The sequence below is a fragment of the Malurus melanocephalus genome, unplaced genomic scaffold (genome assembly GCF_030028575.1).
Source record: "Malurus melanocephalus ecotype Western Australia unplaced genomic scaffold, MMel_1.1 scaffold_408, whole genome shotgun sequence".
Lineage (NCBI taxonomy): Eukaryota > Metazoa > Chordata > Aves > Passeriformes > Maluridae > Malurus > Malurus melanocephalus.
The window spans coordinates 31,719-58,011 of record NW_026623640.1 but is presented as its reverse complement, the minus strand read 5'-3'; the positions used below and the strand labels follow the sequence as shown (position 1 = coordinate 58,011).

Below are 26,293 nucleotides of genomic sequence, written 5' to 3'. Positions count from 1 at the left end.
CAAGGTCATGCATCCATGGGCAAAAATAGGCCTTTTCAATACTTAACAGAGAAAGACAGAAAAAGGTGTTTTTGCAGCAGTTATGCCTGAGTAATGAGTTATTCTAGTGCTTACTGCAAGGATTGTAAGGAGGGGAAAGACGCTGACATGAAAAGACCCAGGAATGAGGTGACAATTTCTAAAGTTAAATGTGAGATTTTTATGTTCGGCACCAATACATTTACTGATTTTGCATAGCTGTGAACAAAAGTTTGCAGAGTTTCCATGGAGAWCACAGTGGAAGTAAAGATAGTAAAAAGTGACCATGAATACTCAGAGAATATCAGAAGAAATTTAATTTCATTACCTCCTCCCCTGCCAAGAGGAGAATAGGAAGATAAGAGATAGAATGGGCAGAAAACCTGGTGAGGAAAAGATTTCTTATATTGACTATGAAGAGAAAAAAAATGTAGAAAGGAGAATGATAGTATGAGCTGCTCAATGGCAAGGAGAGAGCACTTCTGTTTATTCCTTCCACAGCATTACAAACCAAAATGATTAAGTGGTGTTTGAAAGGGGAATTGCAGTTGAAAAGACAAAACCAATTTGTTTTGAAGCATGAAAGTGAACGTACTCTTAAACGAAGTGGTTCCAACCTGGATTTTCCAAATCGTCCTGCCTAACTTTCCGAATGAAGACTTCAAGAGGAGCAAGTGTAGCCAGTTTGAGTGCCCTGGATAATTCCCATATTATCACTGCTCTACTGAAAAGCCACCAAAATCCAGTATTTTGGTAGCATTTTTTGCTCGGAGTACAAATGTTTGGTTATCTTGAAGAAATATAGGAAACTAAAGATAATTGGAGACACACAAATTATTTGTTAAAACTATCACCACAAAAAGTTTACAACTAAAATAAACAAAAAAAAAATGCCTCCCTCAACCTAGCTCTCCCTCAGAGGAGGAAAGGTGTGTGCTAGTATATTTTGAAAGTTTTGTATTTCTATTTCTATTTTTGGCCCCTCAAACACTTTAAGCTTTAAGCTTAAGCTATATTTCCCTTTATTAGAAACAGATTTTAATTTAAAGGCAAGAATTAATTTTTGATCCTGCATTTTATCTAAATTAAGACAGTGGGACCATGTGCTAGGTTAGTGTCTAAAGTGCTAAAATAAATGCAAACATTAACAAACCATAAATAACGAAGCAAAAAGTGAGTGAAATTATCCAGTGCACCAGGAAAAAAAATGAAAATATTGTTTGAAAATGAAGCAGGTTGCTACATTATGATTTGTATGGAAGGAATACTGAAAATCTGCTAGGAAAAAAAAAAAAAGGAATTTTACTGTGTTTTGCTTATGTGCAACACAAACATCAATAAGATAACTCTCACCTTCTGCATCCAGCATCTTTGGGATATCCAAATGCTTTTCAGCAATTTCCATGGCAAGGTTAATATTTCCTATGGGGTCATCCTGCATTAAAAAAAATACAGTGAGTCAAAGATAGACGTTGACACAAGACTAGAGTAGGTACACTAAAACTCGACTTCTGTTTTTCCAAACTGTAAACTGCAGTCACAGCTATTGCTCTTCAAAAAACATAGTCTAGGTATATGAACTTTTGGTGCATCTGCTGCTATGCTTTCAAAAGAAAACTTTAACCAGCTATTTTCTAAAACTTTAATAATCCAGAACTCTACTGCCAATGTGTTCTGGAGGTGAACGCAGGTAACATATGCAGTGTATCCTCAGTTCCAAGCTAATTCTGAATGAAGTACAGCAGCAATATAGACACTAAAGGCCACTGGACCAGCAGGCTAAATTAGACCATTCAACATCAAGTTATTCCTGCCTATTTTATACCCACTATATAGTACATCACAGTGATATGACTTCTACTGCTATCTATGCTGTTCAGGTGCAAGCATGAGAAGAAGCAAGCACAGACAGGGCCATTCTCCAGAAGGAGCAAAACTTGCCAAAAGAGTTTGGGCTTGGAAATAAAAATCCATAATGGCTCTATAAACTTAATTTTAGGGTTGTGGAAATTCAAGCAATTCCTCTGGTTTTGAGATTTTGGTCCTTGAAGGAAAGAGAAAGGAAGCAGTGAGCACAGCTGAGATGGAGAGCACACATTTCATGTGTTAGATTACAGACAGATGTTGCTGACAATGAAGGAATGTGTCAGATTAGGGCTGCCATTAAGGCAGCCTTCCTGTATCAGCTTGGAGGGAAAACATGCTATGTGAAATGGCAGCTCATGCCGTTAATGCTATTATCATTTTGACAAAGTCCCAAAATGCTAACCAGTCATAGACACTCTGAATAATGCCCATGTCTACAGAGAGAGAGACTGGAAAAATGGGATGGAGAAAAGCAAAGTAAAAAAGACAGTAAATCTAAGTGAAACCTACTGACTAGATTAAAGCTTATGAATGAGTGATGAGCACCTCCTATTTGTGTGCTTGGTACTAAATGCATGAGGAAATAGTGCTCCACTGGTAAAGGATTTCTTTAAAATCATAGCAAATTCTGAATAATTGGGGATTTCCATCACCCATCCTTTAAAACAGAACTACAAGCTACAATAACTAGAAATCTCTGCTACAGCTAAAGAAATACCTCATCTAGCTTGGCATAGTCAAGGAGATCAGGCCTGTGTCTATGGATAAGGGCGTTGAAAGCAAAGCCATCTTTCCAGCTACAAGTTCACACAAAACATATTGGTGAGAAAAGGAAAGGACAGCGTGAAGGAAATAAGAAACAAGACACCAAGACAGCTGTTAATGTAACCAAAATGAAGAGTCAATCAAACACAGCCAAGGCAAAAAAGCAAGATCTATTTTAGGATTTTTTTCTGCATATGCTTTATGTACAACAGCTCAGCCTCAATTTGAAACTTGACCTGTTCTTATTTTGGAAACCTCCAAGAGAGAAATAGTAACGTTGAAGCAGACCTGCTTATGTTCTGTTCCCTTTTCTCAGCACTCATCTGTGGGACAGTTTTTCTGTGATGTTCTTTAGTACCATGTACCAATTTTCAAAGCACAAATTCAATCAAATTCACTTCTGTTCATATTATGCATGATAAGTACATGTGCACAGAGACAGGTAGTTTAGTAATTCGATTAATCTGTTTAACCTGTAGGAAAGGCTACACATAGAATTAGAGAACAAGCTGGTACTGGTAGCTAATATTTTGCTCTTTGGTTCAGATCTGCTGTTCTTTTAAGAGATGCCTAAATTAAAATTGTATGTATTCAGTACTAAGTTCATTTAATTTTCATTACTGCACACTTTGGGGAACCTGGCATAAATTGAATACATATATAAAGCAGTTTTAAAATAATTTCACTTCATTCATTTATCTTTTCTTTTTCATCAAGGAATTTCTAATAACAGTTGATTCAACTAGTAAATCAATTTGTAATGAAAGGGCATGGAATGGAAAAATAGACTTGATGTTTTACCAGCCTCTTTCATCAATGCAAAGTTGCACACAACAGATTAAAACCATGATTAAGGTTTCTGTTGCACTGGTATTTACATAAGTCCTCAAGAAGCATTCATTCTAGAAAGCAGAAAGAAAGCATGTATGTATTGATTCACTTAATGTGAAACAACAACATTCTACTTTGTTTCTATGATTTTTTCTGCAGTAATGACACCAAGAAATTCTGACATTACTGCTCATTCCTCACTCCTCCCTCTCAAACCAAAGTATCTTTTAAAAAACATGTATTTTGCCATAAGTAGCATGCTGTAATAAAATATTTTGTAATCCCCGTGAGGTGTTACCTAAGGGAGTTAGTATATCAGTTTTGTTTCCCCTTGTCTAGGAGTATAGGTAGAAGTATAATCTGAGAATCAGTGAATATTTTCTATGGAAGACTCATAACTTACAGTGTACTCTTAATTAGAAAGAGTAGTGTTTATTCTAAAATATCTAAGGATTAATCATCATGTCGCTGTTTACTGCTCTGCGATCTACAGTCATTTACACCAGACAGTGGTAAATGGATAATTCCAATGTATTTGATTTAACATCCATATTGGGCAGTGTAAAGACTTCATTAACTGCCAGCATTTGAGGACCAGATTATTTGCAATTAAATGCCAAACATATTGTAATGGGAAGGAAAGGACACAGGACAGTCAGGAGGTCCTCTCCCTCATGTCACCGAGGTTCTTTTGGGAAGGACCTTAGAAGCCAGTCAGAATTAGTATGCACCCTTCGGTCTCTCTTTTGGAAAACATGCTAAGCAAACCAGAAGCAAGCCAAATCACTACAGGACAGCATGCTGTACCACCCAGACTGATGACCTTATTTAGCTTGGAGTAGTCAATAAGATCAGGTCGGTGTCTGTGGATAAGTGCACATAATCCAAGGCCATCTTTCCAGCTTTACAACAAAAAAAAATAAATAAAATGGAAAAAAAATTAGTAAATAAATTAATGGCATTTTACAGTTTGATCCTCACTCAAGGCTTAAAATAAAGCAGGAATTCTGTCAAATCCTGACAATTATTCCCTGTCAACTCTCTCTGAGCTGTTCTCTTACTGTACTCCTTTAACTATAGCACATCTCTTACTCCACAGTCCATACACACTTAAGGACTCCAAATACTTTCTAGGCAATGTACATTTTGTGCTACAGTCCCTGATTTCAATTGCTTAATTCATGCAGAACTCTAGGACAGCTCAAGTACACATTCACCCATGAAAGTGCATAATCTCTTATTACACTCACAGCATATTTGTGAAAAAAAATCAAAGGAGAGCAAACTTGCAATTACTAGAATTTGCAGAAACAATTAGCTTTTTCTTTGTTATTTCAGGGAATTTTACTGGCATAGCCATGTGCTCAGAGAAGCTAGACATCATAAATCATCTCAGTTTATTTAAAACACTTCACACATATGACAGCTTTGATCTGAGTTCTTACACTTCATCCTGACTTCAGACCCGCTACCTTTTGTGACAAGAACAGGAAATGAATGGAGGTACAAATAACATATTTTTGGAAGGATTATGAGAGGTTTCTTTCAGCCAGAAGCAATTATTCTGAAAAATATTTTATGTAAACACTTTAAGCACAGTGACTGAGGCTTGAGGTTTTGTCCTGCACAGTTATTTCATAAGCCTAAACATGTTGAGATTGTTAAAATCTTATTTACTGAGATGCCTGAGTAGGTCCTTCAAATAACAGAACCATATCCTATAAAAATGTAACAAAATCAAATAGAATATAAAACCACCCAGAATGTAAAACTGAATCAAACCGAGAACCAAAGGTACTCCCATTCAAGATGTTTTTCCCATATCATGGATCAGACCAGTATAATATATATACACACTAAGATTCTGATACTGTAACTTATAGTATGGAGTCATATAAAGTTCTATTAAATATACCTTTGCATATTCTAGGAAAGTAACACATAACAAATTTCAGATCTCTGAAAGGCAATATATGAACTGCAATTCAAACAAATTTTTCTTATCTTGGAATGCATCTACTGTATCTTCTTTGTCCTAAATGTAGGTACTACACCTTTAGAACTAATTCAAAACACTTATAGAGCTCTTGTTTTAGATACTAGAAGGGTCTCAGGAAAGGGAAGATCACATGGTTAAACAATGCACATGGCAGGTCACGTAGTTTAATGAGGGAGGTCCCGTGGAACAACTTCAGGAACCAGCCCAGTGAAATCCCCAAACCAGGCAGTCTGTGAATGGCCTGGAACTCCCATTCTAGGCCTTAATGAAAACAGAAAAACAGAGGCTAGAGCTTTACTAAAATTTTCAGCTTAGGTTATGATCCTGAATCTGAAAACAAACATGTTTAAAGTGCTGTTTTATAGTTAGTTTTGTATACACTAAGTGCATTTTGTGATCCTTACTTATGGTTACATTACCAAATTATAAAGACTGATTCATTGCAATGAGATATTTGCATGCTCAACACACTGGTCTTCTTGGCAGAAAAGTTTGTCTCTGACTCTCTTTTGAAAGCAGTCATTTGCCACTATGCTGCAGTACTCAGGAACTCCCATATTTAAGGACCTCTAAAAATGTAATATGGTCATTCCATAGGATCTTTTTCTTCTAACTAGTAACTATGGAAGTCATAATAAATGATGCCAAAGGTGAACCAAAATAACACTCTGAAGATAAAACATATGAATTTGAAAAAAGTCTAGTTAACAGTGAAAAGCAAAATTCTCCTGTCAAATATATTCCTACACAACTGTGGGAAAAACTTGACGTAACATTTCTGAGATTGCTTCTACCTCTTGAAATAATTGAAGTTTACCTAAGATGGAAGTTCTGAATGTTCACATTTCTGTAAGGAGCAGTTTTCCTTTGACACCACAGCAGCAGCCCTTCTTTGGCAGAGGTCTCTGTAGAAGACACAAGGGATTAAAAAAAGGAAAAATTTTAAAAGTGCTCAAGTAATTAATTTCTTGTCATCTTAATTGTGGTTGGCCACCTGAAACTGATTGGCATAAACCAACATTTAATCCTAAAAGGTACTAATCTAAAGGGACTATTGGGGCTTCATTAACATACAGAGGTCAATTAATATTAGTCTCAGCCTGCACAAAATTTCTGGGATGTTAGAAGTTGAAGGAATTATATTGTTTGGACAGCCGACTGTATACTGGAACAAAATACCCAATAAAAATGTAATACAAATAGACATAAAAGATTGTGTTGGTGCCTATATGAAATATGCTTGTAGTCTCAGTTCATTTGCTTATAGGGAGGTTTAAGTGCCTAAAAAATACCTTTATTATCTGAACCCTATGGGCATCTGAATGCATAAGTAAAGGTCAGAAACTATTAAATGAACCATTAGGTCCACATTTACTGTCCCACAAATTATGTGGGCAGAATAACATGCGAATTTAAATAATTGTACTTTGTTTGAAAGTTGAGATTAGTTTCTAGAATTCTACTCTTTCAAAGCATAGACTTGACTTAAAGAGTACTACAACAATGCTTTTTGGAGCCAGTAACCAAGTAGAAGTTAGGAAAAAAAATTCTGAAACAGTGAGGAAAAAAAAGTGATAGAAGAGTGATACAATCAGATAATACTTATTTGCAAAGAACGTGACAAATGGACAGGACTAAAAAAGTATGTTGGAAACACAAAAGATACAGCATTAGTTTCAGCTGACTAAAGCTTAGAAACATAGCCATGTTTCTGTAGCTGAGAGACACGACCAGAACTTCTGCACTTAAAAGGCTGGCTCAAGGTCTCTGTCAAGATGAGGAGAGGAAATAATTTTCCCTTCAGAAATGAATTTTCTTACCAGGTAGAGAACTTATGGTATCACCTTCTGTGAAAAGAAACACTCCTCTCACTTGTGCATAATTCATATAAAAATGTCTTTAAACAAATGTCTTAGTTATTTAACATAATTGTATTACTATTACCTTCCACTGAAATATCCTGAATAGCAAAACGAAGGATGATAGTCCAGATCATACCCAGTGTCATTTTCACATTGCCATCCACAATTTCTGAGGTGAAAAATAAATATGGTATTTAGTATTTAAGTTTTTTAAATTACACCTTATTTTAATCATATATTTCTACAAATAACACATTCTAACAAGTAAATTAATTATATTTCTGATATAATTCTTTATTCACACAGAGTTCACCTGGGTTTATTTTTCAACAAATTCATGCTTGTGCTACTCTGACAGTAGGACTGAATATTACTGAGGTTAAGGTCACTTCAGTCCTTCCATGATAAAAGCCTTCTCTCCTGGTAGTTGAATCAGTTTAAAATCTTTACCTTTTAGGGTGACTTTTTAAAGACAGTATGAAGGGAAATATTGAAAGTTTGAATAGTATAATTTTTGATAGTTTTAAAATGGAACAGAATCAAAAAACGTAGTCTTACCCCAATTTTTAAGAAACTACAGGACATTAACAGTACTCTTTTTTATAAAATGGTACTCAGAAGTTCCCTTATACTATTTAGATATGTTTGAGAATTTACCTTTAGTGGCAGCACAGACAAGATATGTCAGGAGATACAGCATCTCCTGACACTACGCAGATTTCTGCCAAGCTACTCAAAACCAGGGCCATGTGGTTGTAACGCCTTACAGCTCTGAGGCATACACACATTTACAAATCTGTAATATACATGGGGGTTTTTTTGCCTCTGGGGTTTTTTTCACCTTTTGTTCCAAGACTGTTTAAGACTACCTGTAACACAGCATCTTGAGAATAYCTGCCACACGCCAGGTCAGAATCCATTGCTCCCACTTTGTAATTAAGTGACACAACTTAAATTTCACAACACCAAAAAATGTACTGCCAGACCACTTAAGCTGGGTGGTAAACTTAAATCATTCTGAAAAGTAAGTCAAGACTCAGAGTGAGACTATAAGGAGGGTCCAGCACTGGGAAGAGAGGTGATGGGACAATCATGGATGGGAAATGCAGACTGACTTTCCAGTCACCTCACATCAGAAGAGCAGTGGAGCAGGGAAGGCACTAGCTGCTCCCCTGCTTGAAATTCACCTCCAGCCTTTCTCAAAAAGTGGAGGAGCTGTGTCTGCCTGGGGCCCACTGGTGTTTTGGACAAGGAGCAGGAGGAATTTACAGCAGGAGGAATTTCCTGAATTTAACATCAAATGCCACTTGAAGTGTCAGCAGAAAATGCAGTCGCTTTGCCACTTAAAAGTTGTCTGAATCCAGGGGCAACTTTTACAGAACAAAGCAGCTGCTATCTTTGAGATTTGAGATACACATTAAATTGCAGTAGGACGTGACACGAGCTGTCATTTGAACCTATGGAATTAACACATGGGATAGGAAATACGWAACCCATCACTACCCTATACTTATTTTGTTAGTGTGATAACTCAAGTTTATATATGAATGGCTATTTTTCTACTTTTCCTTTTGGATCTTGCACTAATTTTCCAGAATTCTTACACCACTCTGCCTGCCTTCCGTGCATACTTTCTTACTGGCCCTGAAAGACCTCAAATATGTTCATAGCTTAAGACTAAATCCTTTCAGACAAAAAAAGACCAAATGGCAATTAGAGCATGTAGCTACTTTTCCTTCTCTCCTCCTGGGTCTAGAACTTGACTATTTTGATCAGATGTCTGATATGTATATACAGTAAAGACAAATTTCTTCAAATGTAAAATAAATGTATCTAAATGCTCAGGAAGCATTACTGATTGTCAGGCAATCAATTCATAGATTTGCATAATCACTACATCGTGGTTTTGATTTACATATCCATATGTACACACAGACACAATGAAAGAGCAAGAGAGGGAATTTTCAATGTTGTGTCTCAGGAGGATTTTCAAGTAATTTGCCAGCTTTGGTTTCTCATTATCTACTGCTAGCATAAAACAAAACAAAAAACAAAACAAAAAAAAGAGACTCATATAAAAGACAAGGAAGAAAAACCAAGTTAGTAAAAAATTGAAAAGTATCAGTAACAATAAACGTATTCATTCATTCCTATAATTTGCCTCTACAGGTCAATAGAAGACTTGATTAATTTTTTCATACTGCCTGTTACCTCTGGCAGGAATATAGTTCCTACTCCTCACATACACAAAGCTACAGCTTTCTGGGGCTGAGGGCAGAAAAGGAGAGAAGGGAAAGTGAAGGGGATACAATAAAAACTGTCTAGGGAAAATGTTAAATAAAGCAGTGTGGCAAGTTCTCAAAGGTTTTAGTCCCACTATTTTATTCTGCTTTGGTTTTATGTATCAATTCTTTTAAAATTCTAACCTTCTTGTAGGAAATCAACAAATCATGTTGTCATTAACATTTTACCCACTCCCTAGAAAAGCAATACAGAAGTGTTTCCAATTAACAGGATACTTGTCTCTTGTGGTTCTCCATATCTAGTTGATTTCATTCAGGATGCAATTACCTTGCAAATGGAGGTACTGCACTTTTTTAAAACTTAAGGGGAAACTTCTAACTCCTACACTGTGAATGGTTCAAAAGGACTACTTCCACAGTATTTTCTTGTAGCTTCTTAACTCTCTAGTTTCATTTCATGACCAGTGGAGAGATAATTTGACAAGACAGATCAGACAAATATGGCTTCTGCTCAGCATCACAATTAAAAGTGTTCTGCTCTCTCCTCTCCACAGACAGCCCAGAGAAGTCAGCTCAGAAAAATAATGATGACTTTAAAGAATATCCCTGGACCCTTAAAAATATTAGTATTATTTTTGTGCTGATATCCCATATGAATCACAATTTTGAGGCCCCATTTTAAGTGCCAGTTGTTCCCATGGGCCTACATGCTCTTCATCATTCAGTATGTCAGATAACAACATGATTCTCCACAGATTTAGATACAAAACTTCCATGCTTTGGAAATTAAAAAGAATTCCAAGCATCCACATAACTCAGAAAATGTCCAAACAGATGGATGTGGACCAGCCCACATGTCCCGTGCTCACACACAGACAGAGAGTTAAGGGGATTTTGGTGACAATACTAACTCCAGGAGACTGTGCTCTTCCTCCTCTGCTGGCATTCACTCCAACCTATTATAATGACTGCCCGGTCAACAATTTTTGTTGCTGAAAAATGCAACAAAAGAAATAAAAGAGGTGGAGTGTGTTTTAAAACCAGATCATATTGCTGATCCAGTCTCCAGCAGAGCTACAGCAACAGCTGTCGGCCCAAGTGAGAGGGCAGGGCTGTGAAGCGTGGGAGCAAGAATGCAGTTCCAGAAGGCACAGGGACTCTTTAAACACACCCTGGTGCCAGAGGTCCCACATTGTGAAACCATACTCAGTTCAGATGTGATACTGCTGTATCAGCACCACACTGCACCATAGGTAACAAATTTAGTAGAGGGGATGTAGTAAACTCAACAGGGCACTAAGCATGTCTGTGCCAGAGCTGCCTTTGTGTTCAGCCTATTTAGAGTGGGAGTGGAAGGCACATGAATCTAACTGCTCCTGCCCACATAGATATAATCTAATGTGGGCATCAGGCCATACTTTATATAGTGCAACGTCTTACAATGATAGGTTCCTCTCTGCACCTAAGCTATGACACAGGCTGTGAATTTTTCTCCCATGCTCCCACCCAATAATTAATTTTTTTTCATTCTAATGAATTATTTTTTGCTTTTAATCCATCCATTTTACAGACTGTGAATTCCAGAAACAGGGAATGAAAGCTGAAAACATCATCTTAATCTCTTGGGTTACTAAGATTAAGGTGATGTTACTTGCTGTTACATACAAAMATGAATACTGGGTGTATGGACAGTCAACTTGCAGCAAGTGCCTGAAAAGCTGGAAGAGGTTACTGCCCTTTGCTCCTGCCTCCTCTCCCAAGGCAATTATCACAGAGCACCTAAATCACAGAGCATCTGAACCCTCACCAAGGGTTCCAAGCAGAACAACAGGGTCAGTTGAAATGTTTTCAATGTCCAATCTGAGCTATCCCAAATAGCTTTACCTTCAGAAAGTGCTCAAGTGCTGTTTCCCTGCCTGAGCATCCTGGCAGAAATGAGCAGCAACAAACAGGGCAAAATAAGGGAAATGGGGTGCAGAGGCATGGCTTGCTCCTTGCAGGAGCAGATATGAGCTTATATGTCTTGGTTTAAGACACTCCAGCCTTGTGCAACTGTGAGCAGAGAGAACAGCCACTCTGTCCCGCAAAATACTCCTTTTGTTACACTCTTGTTTTTAGGTAAGAAGCCTCAGAGTCTCCTGGATGACATGACAGAAATTACCATTCATTTTCTCTATGCTCTGTGACCTCAGCAATTCTTCATCACCTATCAAACAAGCTTATGTATTCCTAATTTTCATTTCCACACATAACTTGTCTCTTCAGTACCCTCTGCTGCCCATTCGATGCCTTGTCACTCTCAGAAGAACCTTAACGGCAGAGGCTGAAGGCAGCAGCGTATTTTTCCACCCCACTTCATTGAATAGAGCAATGGCTGTACAACTGATGGAGATAGCTCTGAATTGCAGTAGAGCTCTTCTGAGATCTGAAGTGCCTCTGGGAATTTCCCATTTCTCCACACTGATGGTATATTCCAAAAAAAACGTCTCTGTTATGTGCCTAAAGATAGATGGTATGGATTTGGACTCAGGTGCCGCGCGCGCCCCCCCCCCCAGTTCAGTCTCAAATAAATAAAGACTGAGTTCAAACAAATGCTTTGCCCATGGAGCACATTTCTTGGGATATTTGGTTTCTAGATCTAGAAACTGAACAGATTTGGTAAACAACACTTGAGAAGTCAAGTGGGCTACATCAATCCATAGTGGGATCAAAGAATGCTGACAGATCTCTCCATTATTTCTACAGATATCCTTATCCCACAAAATGAAACTCCTGWTCAATCCACAATTACAGTAAGCTCCTTGGGATCAAGTCTTGGAAGCCAGAGTAAGGATACATGTAAGCCTGTAGAAATAAGCCTGGAAAAAATAGGAAACAGGAAAAGAAGCCTAACAATGTCAATAAAAATAGGAGAGCTTATCATCATCATACTGAGGTTACGGTCAAAATTTTGCTCTAAGAACAAGTTAGAGTGTGGGAAAAAAAGCACAGAAAGCACATGATTGAAGCTATGCAATCAAAAATAGTTGGATATCATGCAAGCCACATTATTCTTTGTATGCTAATGGCTATGAAAACCACTGTGCAAATATCTTCATGGAGCAATGAGTTCTACACATACCTTTTTCATTTTTGAGTAATTAATTTAATCTCCTGGGGAGGCACAGGTTCACTTGCAGTGAGAGCCTACCTTCTTTAGCTCAGTTTACATCTCTCAGAATCTAGCTAGCCAACCACAGGTACTTAGCTACCTGAACAGCAGAACAAAAAAGCCATTACTTTAGTAAATAGCATCCCACTCCACTTTCTTCATGTGTTCAGTCCCTCCCCAGCTACTACAGTTTCTTCTGATTCCCTTAACTCTACACCTGAATTTTAGAAACACAGCCACAGAAAATCTCATAATGAATTGGGAGAAGGTTCCAGTCACTCAATAATGATGTCAGCCTTTGTCTTGTCTGAATATCTCCTAAAGACTCCAGATTGTATAAACCACACCCAGGAATCCAATCTGGTTTCTAAAGGAGCTCCTTATTTTTAATAATGCACAAGAACAACAGAATGTTCTGTAAGAAAAAAACATTATATGAGCACCCACTGAAACATAAACAATTCAATTTAACCTTGGAGAGAAAATAATCTTAGTGCTCATTTATTCCCCTCTCTCCTGTTGTCCACAAATTTCCATCTCTTGTCCTTTTACAGATGCAGTTCTGCAATCAATATTAAGGGATTTTGGAGGCACCCATATATAGAGAAGAGTGCACATAATGTGGGCGTCTCCATCAAACTTCTTTGTAATGTGACCTGAGTAAGGTGCACTGTCAAAATCTGTCACATACCTTCTGCACCAATTGACACAAGTTTCACTCCTTTGCTGGCAATGTAATCCAGAGCTTTGTTGACATTAGCAATTTTATGGAAGCGCATCTTCCCTCTGTCTGGTTTTGGTAGCCTTTCCCCTGCAGAAGCACAAATTTAATGTGTTGTTACATACACTTTGCTACAAACACACAAGTGATTAGAAATCAAGAGTGGATGTGCCCTAACTCTACCTAAAAGTTAGCAGTTATTGTAACAGATGTTTTTCTGAAAGAATGCCAAAGAAGCTTGAACAAAATCCTGAAAAGAAAATTCAAATGTTGAGATATCTGACTTAGATCTTTTTGATATAGCAGTAAAGCCAGAGTAAAATTGTTGATTGCCCAAAATATCCTGGAAGACATGTGTACTTCCTGCTACTCAGCTTTTGGTTCATTGCTACTGTCTTTTCCAGTAGCTGAATATCATGGAGGCAGAATGTTTTCAGAGCTTATCATCCTTATCTGCCTGACTGTAAAGACAGGCTGCTATCCAGCAGATCAACCATAGCATCCTTCCACATCTGACCAAGAAGAATGGTTTTTAATGACCTCATCCAGCACACCATAGCAGCTCATTTCAGAGCATAAGGCTGATGTGTTTGAACAAACTTATCTTTTCAAATGATCGCAAGGAATAATAATTTCTAGAAAGATTCTCCATTACATGAGAAATGACCATCTGAAGAATTTCTTTCCACACTGAAATCTACAGCAAAAATCTAAACTGTCTCGTGTGTTTGTAGCTTCAGCTATTCCCTTCCCATTCAGGGGCATTCTGATCTATCTTGGAGACTGCCCCTCTGAATAATGCATAACAAAGATGACATTGTGAGTTTACATCAGTTAGCAAAAGAATTTATTGGATGTTCTACTCTTTTGAAAAATCAAACCTTTTATTTGTGAGTAAATATTGATCTAGGTTCACTTTAGGCATTCACTTTCAAAAGCGCTAGTCCATTCAACAAAGTCATTAAAAGCAAATCAAAATGTTCGTGACAAAAGCAGAATAAAATGAATTTGCAACCTAAGTGTAAAGGTTTTTTTTTAATTGTTAGGGGCTAAGACAATATCTTCAATGTTCTTGGTTTGTCCAACAACAGCATTGTCAATGATACCCTGATACACTATGATGTCCTGAACACAAGCACAAATCAAAAAATTTTGGAGAAAAGGAAAAAGCAGAGCTTTATTTTTCCCCTCCCTTTTGCTTTACAATATGTTTCCTATCTCACTTTGCAGTTTGTTTAAAGTTTGTGTTCACTGTTTTGAATCATTAACAATTTTTGTTCTTTTAAGTGTTTCAGTTGGTGTGTTGTAAATACATAGAAAAATTTATTTTAGCTAACCTGAGATAACTTCCAAGAGGAGCATCAGTTTGAGGCCATTTCTGAAGTCCTCCTCAATGTTCTCAATCTGTGTGCCTGCTTTCCTGAGGTGGGAATTGCACCAGGCTGTAAACGTCTGTAATAGCAATTAAAAAAAACAATACTTATCAACAAAGCATTTTCCAAGCAACTGCTAAGCCACCTGAGTAAACGCTGCATCTTAGATTTTGATGTCCAATGCCTACACATTCTACACATGTTGCTCAGTACAAAATTCTTATCCCAGACATGAAGATGCAAAGGATTTCTGGAATAGAAGCAATTTTGTGCTACATTCTGATTGCAAAAGCATCTCCAGACAAAAGTTCTACACATAAAAGCAAAATTTGCACCCAAATGCAGATACTCAAGTTTACAGGGGAAAAAATGATCATGAAAGCAATCATGAATTTTTTTTTATCCATAGAGAATAACTTTTGCCTTTACTTGCAGAGGTGAAAAGCAGGACTAATTCAGTTGCAAAGGTCATTTACATGTTACCTTTCATATGAAAGAAGTCAAAACATAGGCTACCATAAAACTTAGTAGTTAAATTAATCTGGTTTAAAATATTCATTATTTCTCTCAGTCTTCTGACTAATTGTTCTTGCTTTTAGTGTCTGTTGAGATATATAAAGCAAGTTTGTGCTTACTAGATATTTCAGCAGGTGTTTTACTCTAGTTATACAACAAAGCCATTCCTACTAAACATTTTTATTTTGTTAGACTTCAGCAGCTTAAAATTGTCAGATATTTGGAATTCCCCTTCTTTTGCTATTTAAAATTTCCATAGTTCTTTTTTTAGCTATTTAATACAAATAGCTAAAAAAAAATAAATATATCCCAACTGTCAATATGAAATTACCTTTAGCCTCCCTTTATTCTTGACTGTTTCTTTAGGCTATTTAATTTCTGATCTCTCAGAAACAGAATAAGGAAGCCCAGTAGATTAGGATAAAAATCTTCCCTGGAACTGAATTCTGTAAATTCTAGACATATTTGATACCTTAAGAAGACATGGACTGAATTTTCCCAAATGGTCTATTCTTAAAAATGCATCTTTTTTTTTTAAAGAATAACATTTTGGCTGTTGTGGGGTTTGACTCAATCTTATGCAAAGAACTGATGTGCTGCTTTCTGGGCTCTTTCCTCAGTGCTCCTACACTGATAAGGAATAGCTTCCTAAATTTTAGTTTTATCATCTTCTCCTATTCAGCTGAAAGAAAACAAGAAGTGCTATAGATATGGCAGAGCTGTACAGCGAAACCCCTAATTCTGGGCACCCAGAAAAAGAAGAAGGGAGAAGAAAATATTGGAAGTGGTTCTGGGCAGGGATTCTGTTGACCTGCACAGGGTGAAATGCAGGTAGAGACATAAGCTTTTCTCTGCACAGATTGGGATAAGTAAGGCTGCACTGAAGGATCTCCGCAACACACATCTATTTTGATAAAAAGATGGGAGTTTTTTTAATGTTAGCTCCCATTCAGGAAGGCAGAACCTTCCTCCTTTTAAGGAAATAAAAATGTTCAGAAGAGACCTGAAACCAGAGCTTACCAATCCTCACAACACAGATTCTAGGCACCTCCACCCTCAGGGCACTACATGGTGGAGGGTTAGGATGACATTTGGTTTGGATCATTATAAGGTTAGGATCTAGTTTATAAGACTTAATTTGTCTGCCTCAAGCAGTGTCTTGTTCTGGTGATATGTTTCTAAAAAGGCTTAGCACTGCATTAAGTCATTTACAAACATTAAAAATTATTACAAGCATCCTGGAAGGATACAGAAAAAAAAAGCTGGAGGCACTTACAGGTAAATGCACATGAACTTTGCATGGAAATTTAGCATTAAGTATTAGAAAGTCAAACCTGTAAATAAATGAGCGTTTAATGAATTAAGCTTAAGTGGATGAATTCAGTGATGGGCATATATTTATGTGCAGCTGCTACTGGTGTTTGTAAAACTGTTCCAGGTTCACTATACTAAACTCAGAGAGGAACTCGGAGAAAAATCTCAGCCATTTCCATCGCATATTTTAGATATTTATGGTAAATGTTCACCTTGTGCCACTCAAATAAATGAGTTTTCCTCATTTGTCATCTTAAAAGTTCAATGGCAACAACCCCAGCAGCTGAGAAGTCTTAAAATACAAATCTGATTACTACTGTGAGGAAGGTTACTTCTTAAGAAGAAATGGATCCTAGAAAGATCAGGCAAATATATATATGTGAATCAACTTACTTGATGCTGCACTGATGGACACAAAAAGTAAGTATTACCCAAAGATCATAGTTTTCAAATAATTAATATAGTTTCTCTTGAAAATGGACATTTTTATGGCACTCAATTTGCTGAGAGACAAACCGTTTTCTCATCTCATTCACTCTATGCAGACACTAAGCAGACATTGTCACAGTGAAATACACAAGGAAAAGATGCTGCTACTGCTGAGTCAAGCTGTTTTCAATAAATAGTTTTGATGACAGACAGTGGTTTTATGATCTGCTTTTTTATATTAAGATTAAAATTCTTTCCAGTAGTATTAATATTTGTAGCATTTTGAAGGATAAACTTGGAATTACCACAAGGCCTCCATTCATGAGATAACAAGTTCTGCTGAAGCAATCTGCTATGATTGGAGTCTGTTTAGATCATCTGTATCTAGACAGTTTTGATTATCTTCTATATTTAGAATAAGAGAGTTACATCTTTTTTCAAACTACAGTTTCTCAAAGCTTTCAGTGTTGCATCAGTGTCCCAGGCTATGAAATGGTGTGAGCTATCTGACCCTTTCCAAATGAAAATGCCACTGCAGAACTTCACAGCAGACTCGTGGCACGTGGCTTCATGGCCTGGTACCTTCCAAACCAGCTGAGCTTTCCTGGGAGTAAACATGGTTATAGGAATGACACTTAGGGAAGTGATGACTGTCTTTCAGTGATGCAATTCATTAGGTGACTTAATGAAGACTACTGCACAACTTTAACCGGTTCCTCAATCCACACTTTATTTAACTCTCATCCCTCTATTCTTATTGTGATACCACTTGTTCTCACTGCTTTGGCTTTAACTAACAATTCTATTCATAGTTATTGAGAAACAATTCAAAGAACATTCAAGTCTTGGAGATCAAGCATATAGTACAGCCAGCATAATGTCCTGGAATTTTGTAATCCATTGGGATTTAAAAGCTATTAAGTGACTTTGACAAAGCCAATTCCTTTTTCTGCTGAGCTGTACAGAACACTTCAGAATATCAGATTGCCTAGAGAAACAAGGCAGGACTGAAGGCACCAAGCTGAATACCAGGAAAGATACAAACAAGTGTCCAGAAAGCTAGACATTTCTTTTTGGAATTTATTTATCATACATGACTTTACAAATAGAAAAGATAAATAAATAAAAATTTCTTCTTTTCAAGTTAGTTATTACAAAAGGAAATTTGCTAGCATTCCTGGATGAGTGACCCCAGAAGAGAGGATGCAGGGCAGGAAGCTGAACAGTTTGCAGTCCCACAGGTGAATGTTCTCTTAATGCACCATTGTCTACTGCTGTCACAGGTCTATTTTGGAAACACCAACTCCAGGAAAGAGAATGCAGTTTATGTTCTATGCCTACTTAGCCTCCTTGTGATGACTGTCAATAGCATATTCTCCTTAATTCAGATTCAAAGATCTGTGATGGCAAAGTGTATACCTACAGAAAAACAAAAACAAACCCTTACCTGGTAATTTACTTAGACCACTTAATTTTACAAGCCTCTGACAAGTAGGATTGCAACTAAGGGGCAGAAAAAGATAATTCCCCTAATGAATCATCCATCAACTGCAGATAGTGCCAGAAAAAAGAATAAGGTATGCCCACTTCGAGTAAATATTTTTATACAAGCACAATGAAGGACATGCTTTGCTGTGAAAAATTGTGGTTTTGAGATCTGAATTGTCCTACACTTCTGGAAAGCACACGTGTCATTTTTATGTGAGTATAACGATAACTCACTTTTGATAGTGGTTCAAAGCCAGAAAACAAGATGCTATGATAAGAAGTTTCACATGTGCAGGTGAGAATATGGTTAAAGAGGATTGAGAAAGCACCAATCACCACATTCTCCAATAGTCTTAACCCACTGGTGAGTCAAGACGACTTGTTCCACCTCCTGAAGATGCAAAGTAAATTTCTAGCTTGGCACTGAGTCCATAATTCACATCACTAAAGCAGCAGCATAACTTGGATGCACAGGGAATATACTAAGAAAGATTTATTTGCTTGCACACAGTATTGAAATAGAGAAGTGGATCCAGCCCAATGAAGCACTGGGGCTACCTGTATCCTGTTTAGCACATATATCTCATATCAAAGCTAACTCTGCTTTACACTCCCTCCAACTCAAATAAATTTCTGTCTGCTATAGTATTTATAAGTGTTTAAAACTAATATTTATTTCAAAAATTGCGTGTCTGCTTGTGTGTAGTCCTACCAGTACCTCCAGAAAGGCTACTTGCTTGCAGGAGTCATTTGGTTTTGTTTGAATTGGAAATTTAATACTATGCCTGCTAAGGAAAACAAGCACAACTTATTTTATGTGGATCTTAAATTCTAATAACCAGAGCAAGAGAACACACCTGACTAAAACTTCAAATTTAAAAATTCGACACATTTGGTTATATACATATGTATTGTCCTGAATCCTTTAAGTGTGATAGAGTTGTTTCTTGAAACTGCTTTCCAGCCCTTCTTCTAAGGGCTTTTCCACTCTCTTTGTGTTAGCTGAGGGTCTTCATTACTTCTAGGTTAAATGGGATGCAGTGATTCACTCTGGAATTATATAGAACATTACCGGGCTCTGAGTGCGTGGCAAGGGTGTTACAGACAGAGCCCTGCCAGAACATTCCCAGTAGGCCAGACTGAGGTTTCCCCTTGAAGAATATCCCATCTGCCTGTTGTTCATGTTTTAAAATATAAATTGTTAGCCTGCAACATGATCTTCTAGCTCCTGTGTCCACAGTGTGTTCTGATGGCTGCAAAATAAGAGGCTTTCTCTGGGCTTAGGATGAAGTCTGTGTTGGCCCTTGATCTCTCAACTGTTTATTCTGTTCCCAAAAGAAGAGGCTGGAAGCTGAAACAAAGCAGAAACCTGCACAGAATTTTTAAACTAGCTTGATGTAAACCGATGACTACACACGGCATTTTTCAGCTGTTCCGAGAACATCTAGATCAGCTATACTCGTATACATGCATAAGTACATTTTTATGATTTGAAAATAAATGCAATCTTACATTTTAGTTTTTGGCTCGAATAATTATTAACTGCTCCTTTGTTCTTTTTTTCCCTTGCAGCGGGAACCTAAATGCATCAGCACATGTTAGTAAAATAACTGGAATAAGTATAACAGGAGAGGGGTTCACCAGTACAACTGGATCACATCAGAACACCACGAAGCAAAGTGGGATTTTAACACCAAATGTACCAGAGCACAGCAACAACTCAAGTGAAGCAGAGTGAAAGCACAATGAAGGATGAAATGGAGGCTAAGGTAAGGGAAACATTTAGCATATTTCAAAAGGTCATGAATAGGAACCCTCAAATCACGGGCACTATGTTAAAGTCAAATTCCTGAGAACAACAGAAAGGAGAAGCACAGAACCATCTCACAATGGAAGTTAGTAGAAGCTCTATCACAAGGACCCCAAATCCAAACCTGGGGAAAGCCCATCCTGCTCCATCACACCCATCTATATAGCCTAACAGGTGGTGTCAGAGATTATATGCTGACATATTTTGCACTGTCAGTAGATCTGCTTTTCTAACTCAGGGAACTTCCTCCCAGTCCCTTAGTTTTATCACTCACAGGAGAAGGCACCAAAGGGATGCCTTCATCATACAGGACTTTGCACATGTCTTACTGGCACTCTGCATTTTGCTTGCATGGAAGAGCCTGGGGAGACCTCAGTCCTTGCAAAGCAGGTGGCTTAATCCAATGTGAGTCTAGGGTTTCCTGTAAAACATGCAACTCCCTCCAGTACTGAATGACTGCACGTCTGTTTTACAATGCTCACTATTACTAAAAAAAAAAACCCAGAGCATGTAAATATCCCTTGAAGAATAATTTGGCAAGACTGAACCCCAAGAAATGCCAAGATAATTAAGCCTCTTGTTACAAAGTGAGTGACATTAGTTCTTTCTTTTGGGGAGACAACAGAGAAAGTTTATGTTGTTCCCAGTGGTGTAAACTGGAAAACAGCTCAGGAGGTAGCAAGTTGCATGGAAAATTGAATATGGGTCATTGCCTACACTATCCTCACCTCAGCCTCTTTTTCTTAAGAACAGGACAGGAAGGAAAGGAAGGAAGCTGAGAAGGTCTTTGAAGGGGCTAAAACTGTTAAAGAATTGTCAAATTTATTAGGAGGAGGCAGATCTTTATTGGATCACCTGAGATAGCTGGAAAAGACAGAGAAGTTTTAGGCACAGAAGCCCATCTTTACATGCAGGAGAAAAGCCCTCAGTCTTTAGTGTGACAATTTAGGTAAATCTTCAGACAATTCAGGGCTTTGATTGACCATCAATGCAATGCTCCAACTCTATTCCCTGGAGGAAACCCCTTCCTTTTCCAGTACGGTTGATGACATCCATTTAAGAAAGCTTTACAAACATCTGTAAAATTCAGCTATGGAACTTCTCAGAATACATGCAGTACCATAGGGTTGTCTGTCCGAGCATTTTTTCAACTTAAAATAATTTTGCCTATTCAAAATGTATTTACAAACTAAAATATTGATATTTTAGAGGTAGGAGTACAAGCAAAATCCCATTTGAAACTAAAAGGTACTCAGGACCCATAGGAAAGTGCTGGTCTAAATTTAATTTTAATTTTTGACATTTCAAACATCATGCAAATAAGAGAAGCCTGCTCAAAAAAACAACACAGAAATAAAAGAGGCAGGAATCCTATAGAAACCTTTAGTAAAAGCATGAGCATGGTTTTACTTTGCATTATAAAAATAGTAAGATATCTTTACCTATTCTTATCTCCACAGTAACTGCAACCTACCCAATTTGTTAAGGTGAAGGAAATAGAAAGGCAAAGGAACGTTCAGAGAAAAAAAACCTACTGTCAGGGGAAAAAAACCTACTGTCAGGGGAAAAAAAACCTACTTCTGTCTGCTTCTGATGTGTTTCCTGAAGTCTGAATACTTTAAGCACATTCCTATTACTAAGCAGACCAGAATGGTCTATGGCAAGTTTACACATGGCAATTTTAATAAAAAAGGGAGAAACACGGTCATACAGGTGATAAAAGGTCTGGTGTATTTTGTTTACATAAAAGTGGGAAACAAGGCAAGTAAGCATCAGCTTTTGCTAAATCAAATCTTATATTAAAAATTAAACTTCCAAAGACAAGCAAGCAAGAAGTTACGATGTACTACAGTTCTAAGCCTGCACTTAGGTACAAGCATGTCCTCTGCTCGTGATTTTGCCTATCTAAACTCTAGCCATTAGTCCTAGTTCCACCAGTTAAACCACAGTATTTTAAAGGTCTGGACTCTACAGAAGCAGATCTCTTTTATGTCATGTACCTAAGTCGGTTGCAATAGCAGCCAGCTATTTATCAAAGAGGAAAACTAATCACAAAACCATAGGGGGAAAAAAATGTGTATTTAGCAAGTCAGAGGGTTTATTTCTACCATGGTGGAATAAATGGTGAGCAGTGGCCCAATCTAAGAGGAATGGCTTATTAAGCAGATTTCTGTAGGAGTCTGCATAAAGTATTTCCTATACTGTACTTTACTTACTCATTTAGATGACAGAACATCTGTCATCCTATCTAACTTAACTCTTAACTCATCTTAACTCTTACTACAGTAAGACAGCAAAATGATGGGTCTGTACATATGTTTTATGACAGAGCTACTATTAAAACTAATCTTAACAAATCACTGAAATAACTTAAAGAAAGCCAGATTCAGAGCAGCAAGAAATCCTAGTTCTCCCAATCATACTTTCTATGATCTTAATGGAAGATGCCTATAGTGGCTGACGTTTACACTGCAGCCTTGAAAAGGGAGAATAGCAAGAAGATTTTTTTCCTGCCACACTGTGTGTCTGAGAAGCCCTAAAATGTAATTAAATTAGTGATCCAAAGACTACAAAGCAAGAAATCACTCAGCAGAAAACAACTCCCTTGTAGGAATCCAAGCACTTGGCATGCAACAAATAGCTGTAAATTTTGTTTCTGTCAGGATGTTCTTTCAGTGGTGATCCCCATTTCCCTCTTCTATTTTCATATGACCCTTTAATTTCCCTTAGGAAAAAGAAATCCTATATTGGAAATTTTTCAGTGATATTGGAAAAGAAGAAAAGAAGATGGTGAAGACAGAGAATAATAATGGAACAAAGCTGAAGAAATAGAGGATAGAGGGAGAGTCGAAGTCAATAGGTAAAAGAGTGTTCAGGAGAAGCTAAATAAACCAAAATAAAATGAAAATGGGATCCATGAACTGTACTATAGGTACACACATTTCCTGAGGCCTGTATTTTATCATCGTAGAGAAGAGACCCTGATATTTGTGTCTTCTCCCCAGCTTTGCAACAGCCTTTAAGGCACTTCAGGCAGGAATTTTAAAAATGTTTTTACTGTCCTAAATGCTGAGCAAATTATGACCCATGATTCCTCATAAGGGACTATAATCCTTTTAACAACAATGGGAGGGAATGTTAGCCATAGCTGAGTTCTTTTCAGGGTTCCACTTCTGTATTCAAGGATAATAAGAATAATAAACCCTCCATATTTCACAGCAATATTGTGAGGGGAAATTAACCATTGTTTTTTGAGATGTTCAAACTCTACCCTGAAGAAAAGCCCAATAAAGAAACTGTAATAAGAGAGAATAGAAAGCTGACAAAACTATAAATATCTTGTAAATAAAGAGCTGTGAAAAAATTAATCAAAACTAGAACCCACTGTGAACAGATGTAAAATAACTCATAACAACTACCAACATCTTCAGTATCTGTTCTCTGTCATCCAAAGTTAATTCTGCATTTAAAAACTAAATCTAGTTGTTTAGTACAAACCAGCAACCTACTACTGTAAATCTGGTTACATGCTAGTTATCCTGCCCTCCTTAAACTCTTAGTGAATTATGAAGTGTGCCAGCGCCACCAGTATGGAGAAAGAAATGGCCCAGGGAACTGTTAAAAATAGCAATGACTGTGGGTAACCCCACAGATGCAATCTGAGAAAGCATTTTCACATGCAGAAATTTTTTTAACTTTCACCTCAAGGATAAAAAAGTCACTGTCCCTACCTGTCTCTAATAAGGTCAGTTTTGGGCACCTCCAGTGGAGCTGCCATTTCTGGTGTTTTAAGTGATGGGGACACCTGCCCACCGAGAGCTAAACTGAGCATACAACTCACCTCACAGATATTACCAAACAGTCTGCATGTGTTAGCAAACTTGTCACTTACTCACCTGGCCTGGGTTCAAAACACTGACCTAAAAGTGAAAGGTTCCCATCAGCCATGCATTCCCAACCACTAAATTAAAAGTCCATCTTCAGCACAAGGTTATCTTTCATCATGAGCTGGGGTGTAGGAGCCATTACAATATTCCACTCAGAAGGCTTTGCAGTACTGAGACTTTTAATTAATAATGTCACCACCTTGCTAAACTGTGCAAGTCAGCTTTCTCTTGGATGTGAATGACTATTTTTGCTGTATAGTTTGTTCATTCACATCATATGCATGACTTCTTGGAAAAAGTCAGTCCCTAACAGCATCCAGGCAAAACTCTATGAGAATCCTTTGTCCAAACACACACATCTGGCTGTATTGTGGAAGCCCTGGATAATTCATGCTAGCTAGATGAAGTAATGGGAGCAATTCTTTGCAATTCCTTGTAATGATCTTACCTCCTAATTTTCCCTTCTACTTCAGTAACAATATGTGTGACATCATTTACAGTTAAACAGTCTTGTGTTGACTCTGCTCTGTTTGCCTTCTATGTAAAAAAACAGGTATGTTAATACCTCATCATAACAGAGCTAGTATCTCTGGATTTTGGATTACATACCATTATTCAGTGTACATTCTCAATGTAGAAGATTAGCACTAGAGAATGGTAAATAATGGCATAGTCAGTGAAGTAAACAAAGTCCTCAATTTTCTAACTAATTTCCAACTTATAATAGCCCCTGTATTAAATTACATTTTCCAGTGAGAGTGAAAAGACAGAATGTGAGTAATGACTCAATGTTTGAGTTCTTGCTCTTCCACAGGGGTTTTTGTACAACTTATGTCAAGTTATAAAACTTCTTTACATGTCCAAATTCCACAGTACAGGTGAAATATAAATACATTCCATAAACTGAGACCTCTAAACGCAGGATTAGAAGGGCTCTGTTAATTTTTACAATAGAGTGTATTTCACAGTCTTGTGTACATTTTGGAAACTTAAAATGCTGAACCAAGTAAAGGAATTTGTATTTCATAATCCTCAAAAAACAAATACTGGTGAAAAAAAATATCTGTGAATCAAGTATATTCAGAATACCGTTCTTAAATGGCAATAAAGCTTTAAAAACAAAATCAAACACAAACCAAAAAAAAAGGAATCAATGGAATGACACAAATGCAAAGTTTTGAATAATCTATTTTTGGTCAATTGCTTTTGTTCTCTTTTCAGGTGTTGATTTTGTATTTCCCTCAAAAGAAAGGTTTATTAACATGCTGATCTCTTTAAATTGKCCATATTGTTTCTAGCATTTAATAATTAAACAATTAACAGATCATGGGAGACTTTTTTTTTTTTTATTACATGGAGCACTGCCAATATCTTCCCTTCAAATGCCTCCTACTGAAATCTGCAGAAATAGAGATATATACATCACCCACAAAGGCCTGTGTTTTCTGACAGAATCAGGATACTCCTACATGGCATGACAGGGAGTTCACAGCATCCAAACTGAGCCTCTGAGGACTGCCAGCTATTTGCATGGCACAACAGTATTTTCCCCTAACAGGGTAAGCTAACTTTAGAGCATCCTACCCAAACATTCTCTGCTCTGATACACTGCACTTTGCAGAGCTTGCACGTACTCTCTATAAATAAGCCTGACATTACAACCTGAGGTAGTGCAGCTACTAACATCTTACACAGCATTCCTACCACTTTATGCCACAAAACTTTACAGTGCATACCTAAAAATAAATCAGTTCTTTCCCAGTTGTCAGGGCATTAAAATAGATTTGCTGCTACACTGCACAAAGTTAAGTGCAGCAAAGAAATGCACACATTTTTACGAAAGTTTTAATGGACTCTGTCACCCATGTAGTAAGTACTGCATCTTTGCATTTATACAGAGGTGCATATTCATATCTCAAAAAGGGCTGTCCAAATACCCCTCCCCAACCAGTCAGGTAGGGCACTAGAGACCTAAGCAGAGATCTTGTAGAATGTGAAGTGCATAGGTTTTGTTAGAAAC

General features: G+C 37.3%; 1 protein-coding gene across 2 annotated transcripts in view; it reads right to left on the bottom strand.

Moving 5' to 3' along the window:
- The window catches only part of ACTN2 (actinin alpha 2), a 69,083-nt gene that overhangs the window by 31,219 nt on the left and 11,571 nt on the right, over positions 1 to 26,293 (bottom strand). For both annotated transcript variants that reach the window (XM_057379483.1, XM_057379482.1), the window contains exons 2-7: positions 14,794 to 14,908; positions 13,427 to 13,546; positions 7,424 to 7,510; positions 6,297 to 6,384; positions 4,304 to 4,382; positions 1,372 to 1,453 (exon numbers count right to left, since the gene is read on the bottom strand). In XM_057379483.1, the coding sequence (XP_057235466.1) occupies positions 1,372 to 1,453; positions 4,304 to 4,382; positions 6,297 to 6,384; positions 7,424 to 7,510; positions 13,427 to 13,546; positions 14,794 to 14,908 (571 nt within the window). The remainder of the gene's footprint in view (positions 1 to 1,371; positions 1,454 to 4,303; positions 4,383 to 6,296; positions 6,385 to 7,423; positions 7,511 to 13,426; positions 13,547 to 14,793; positions 14,909 to 26,293) is intronic.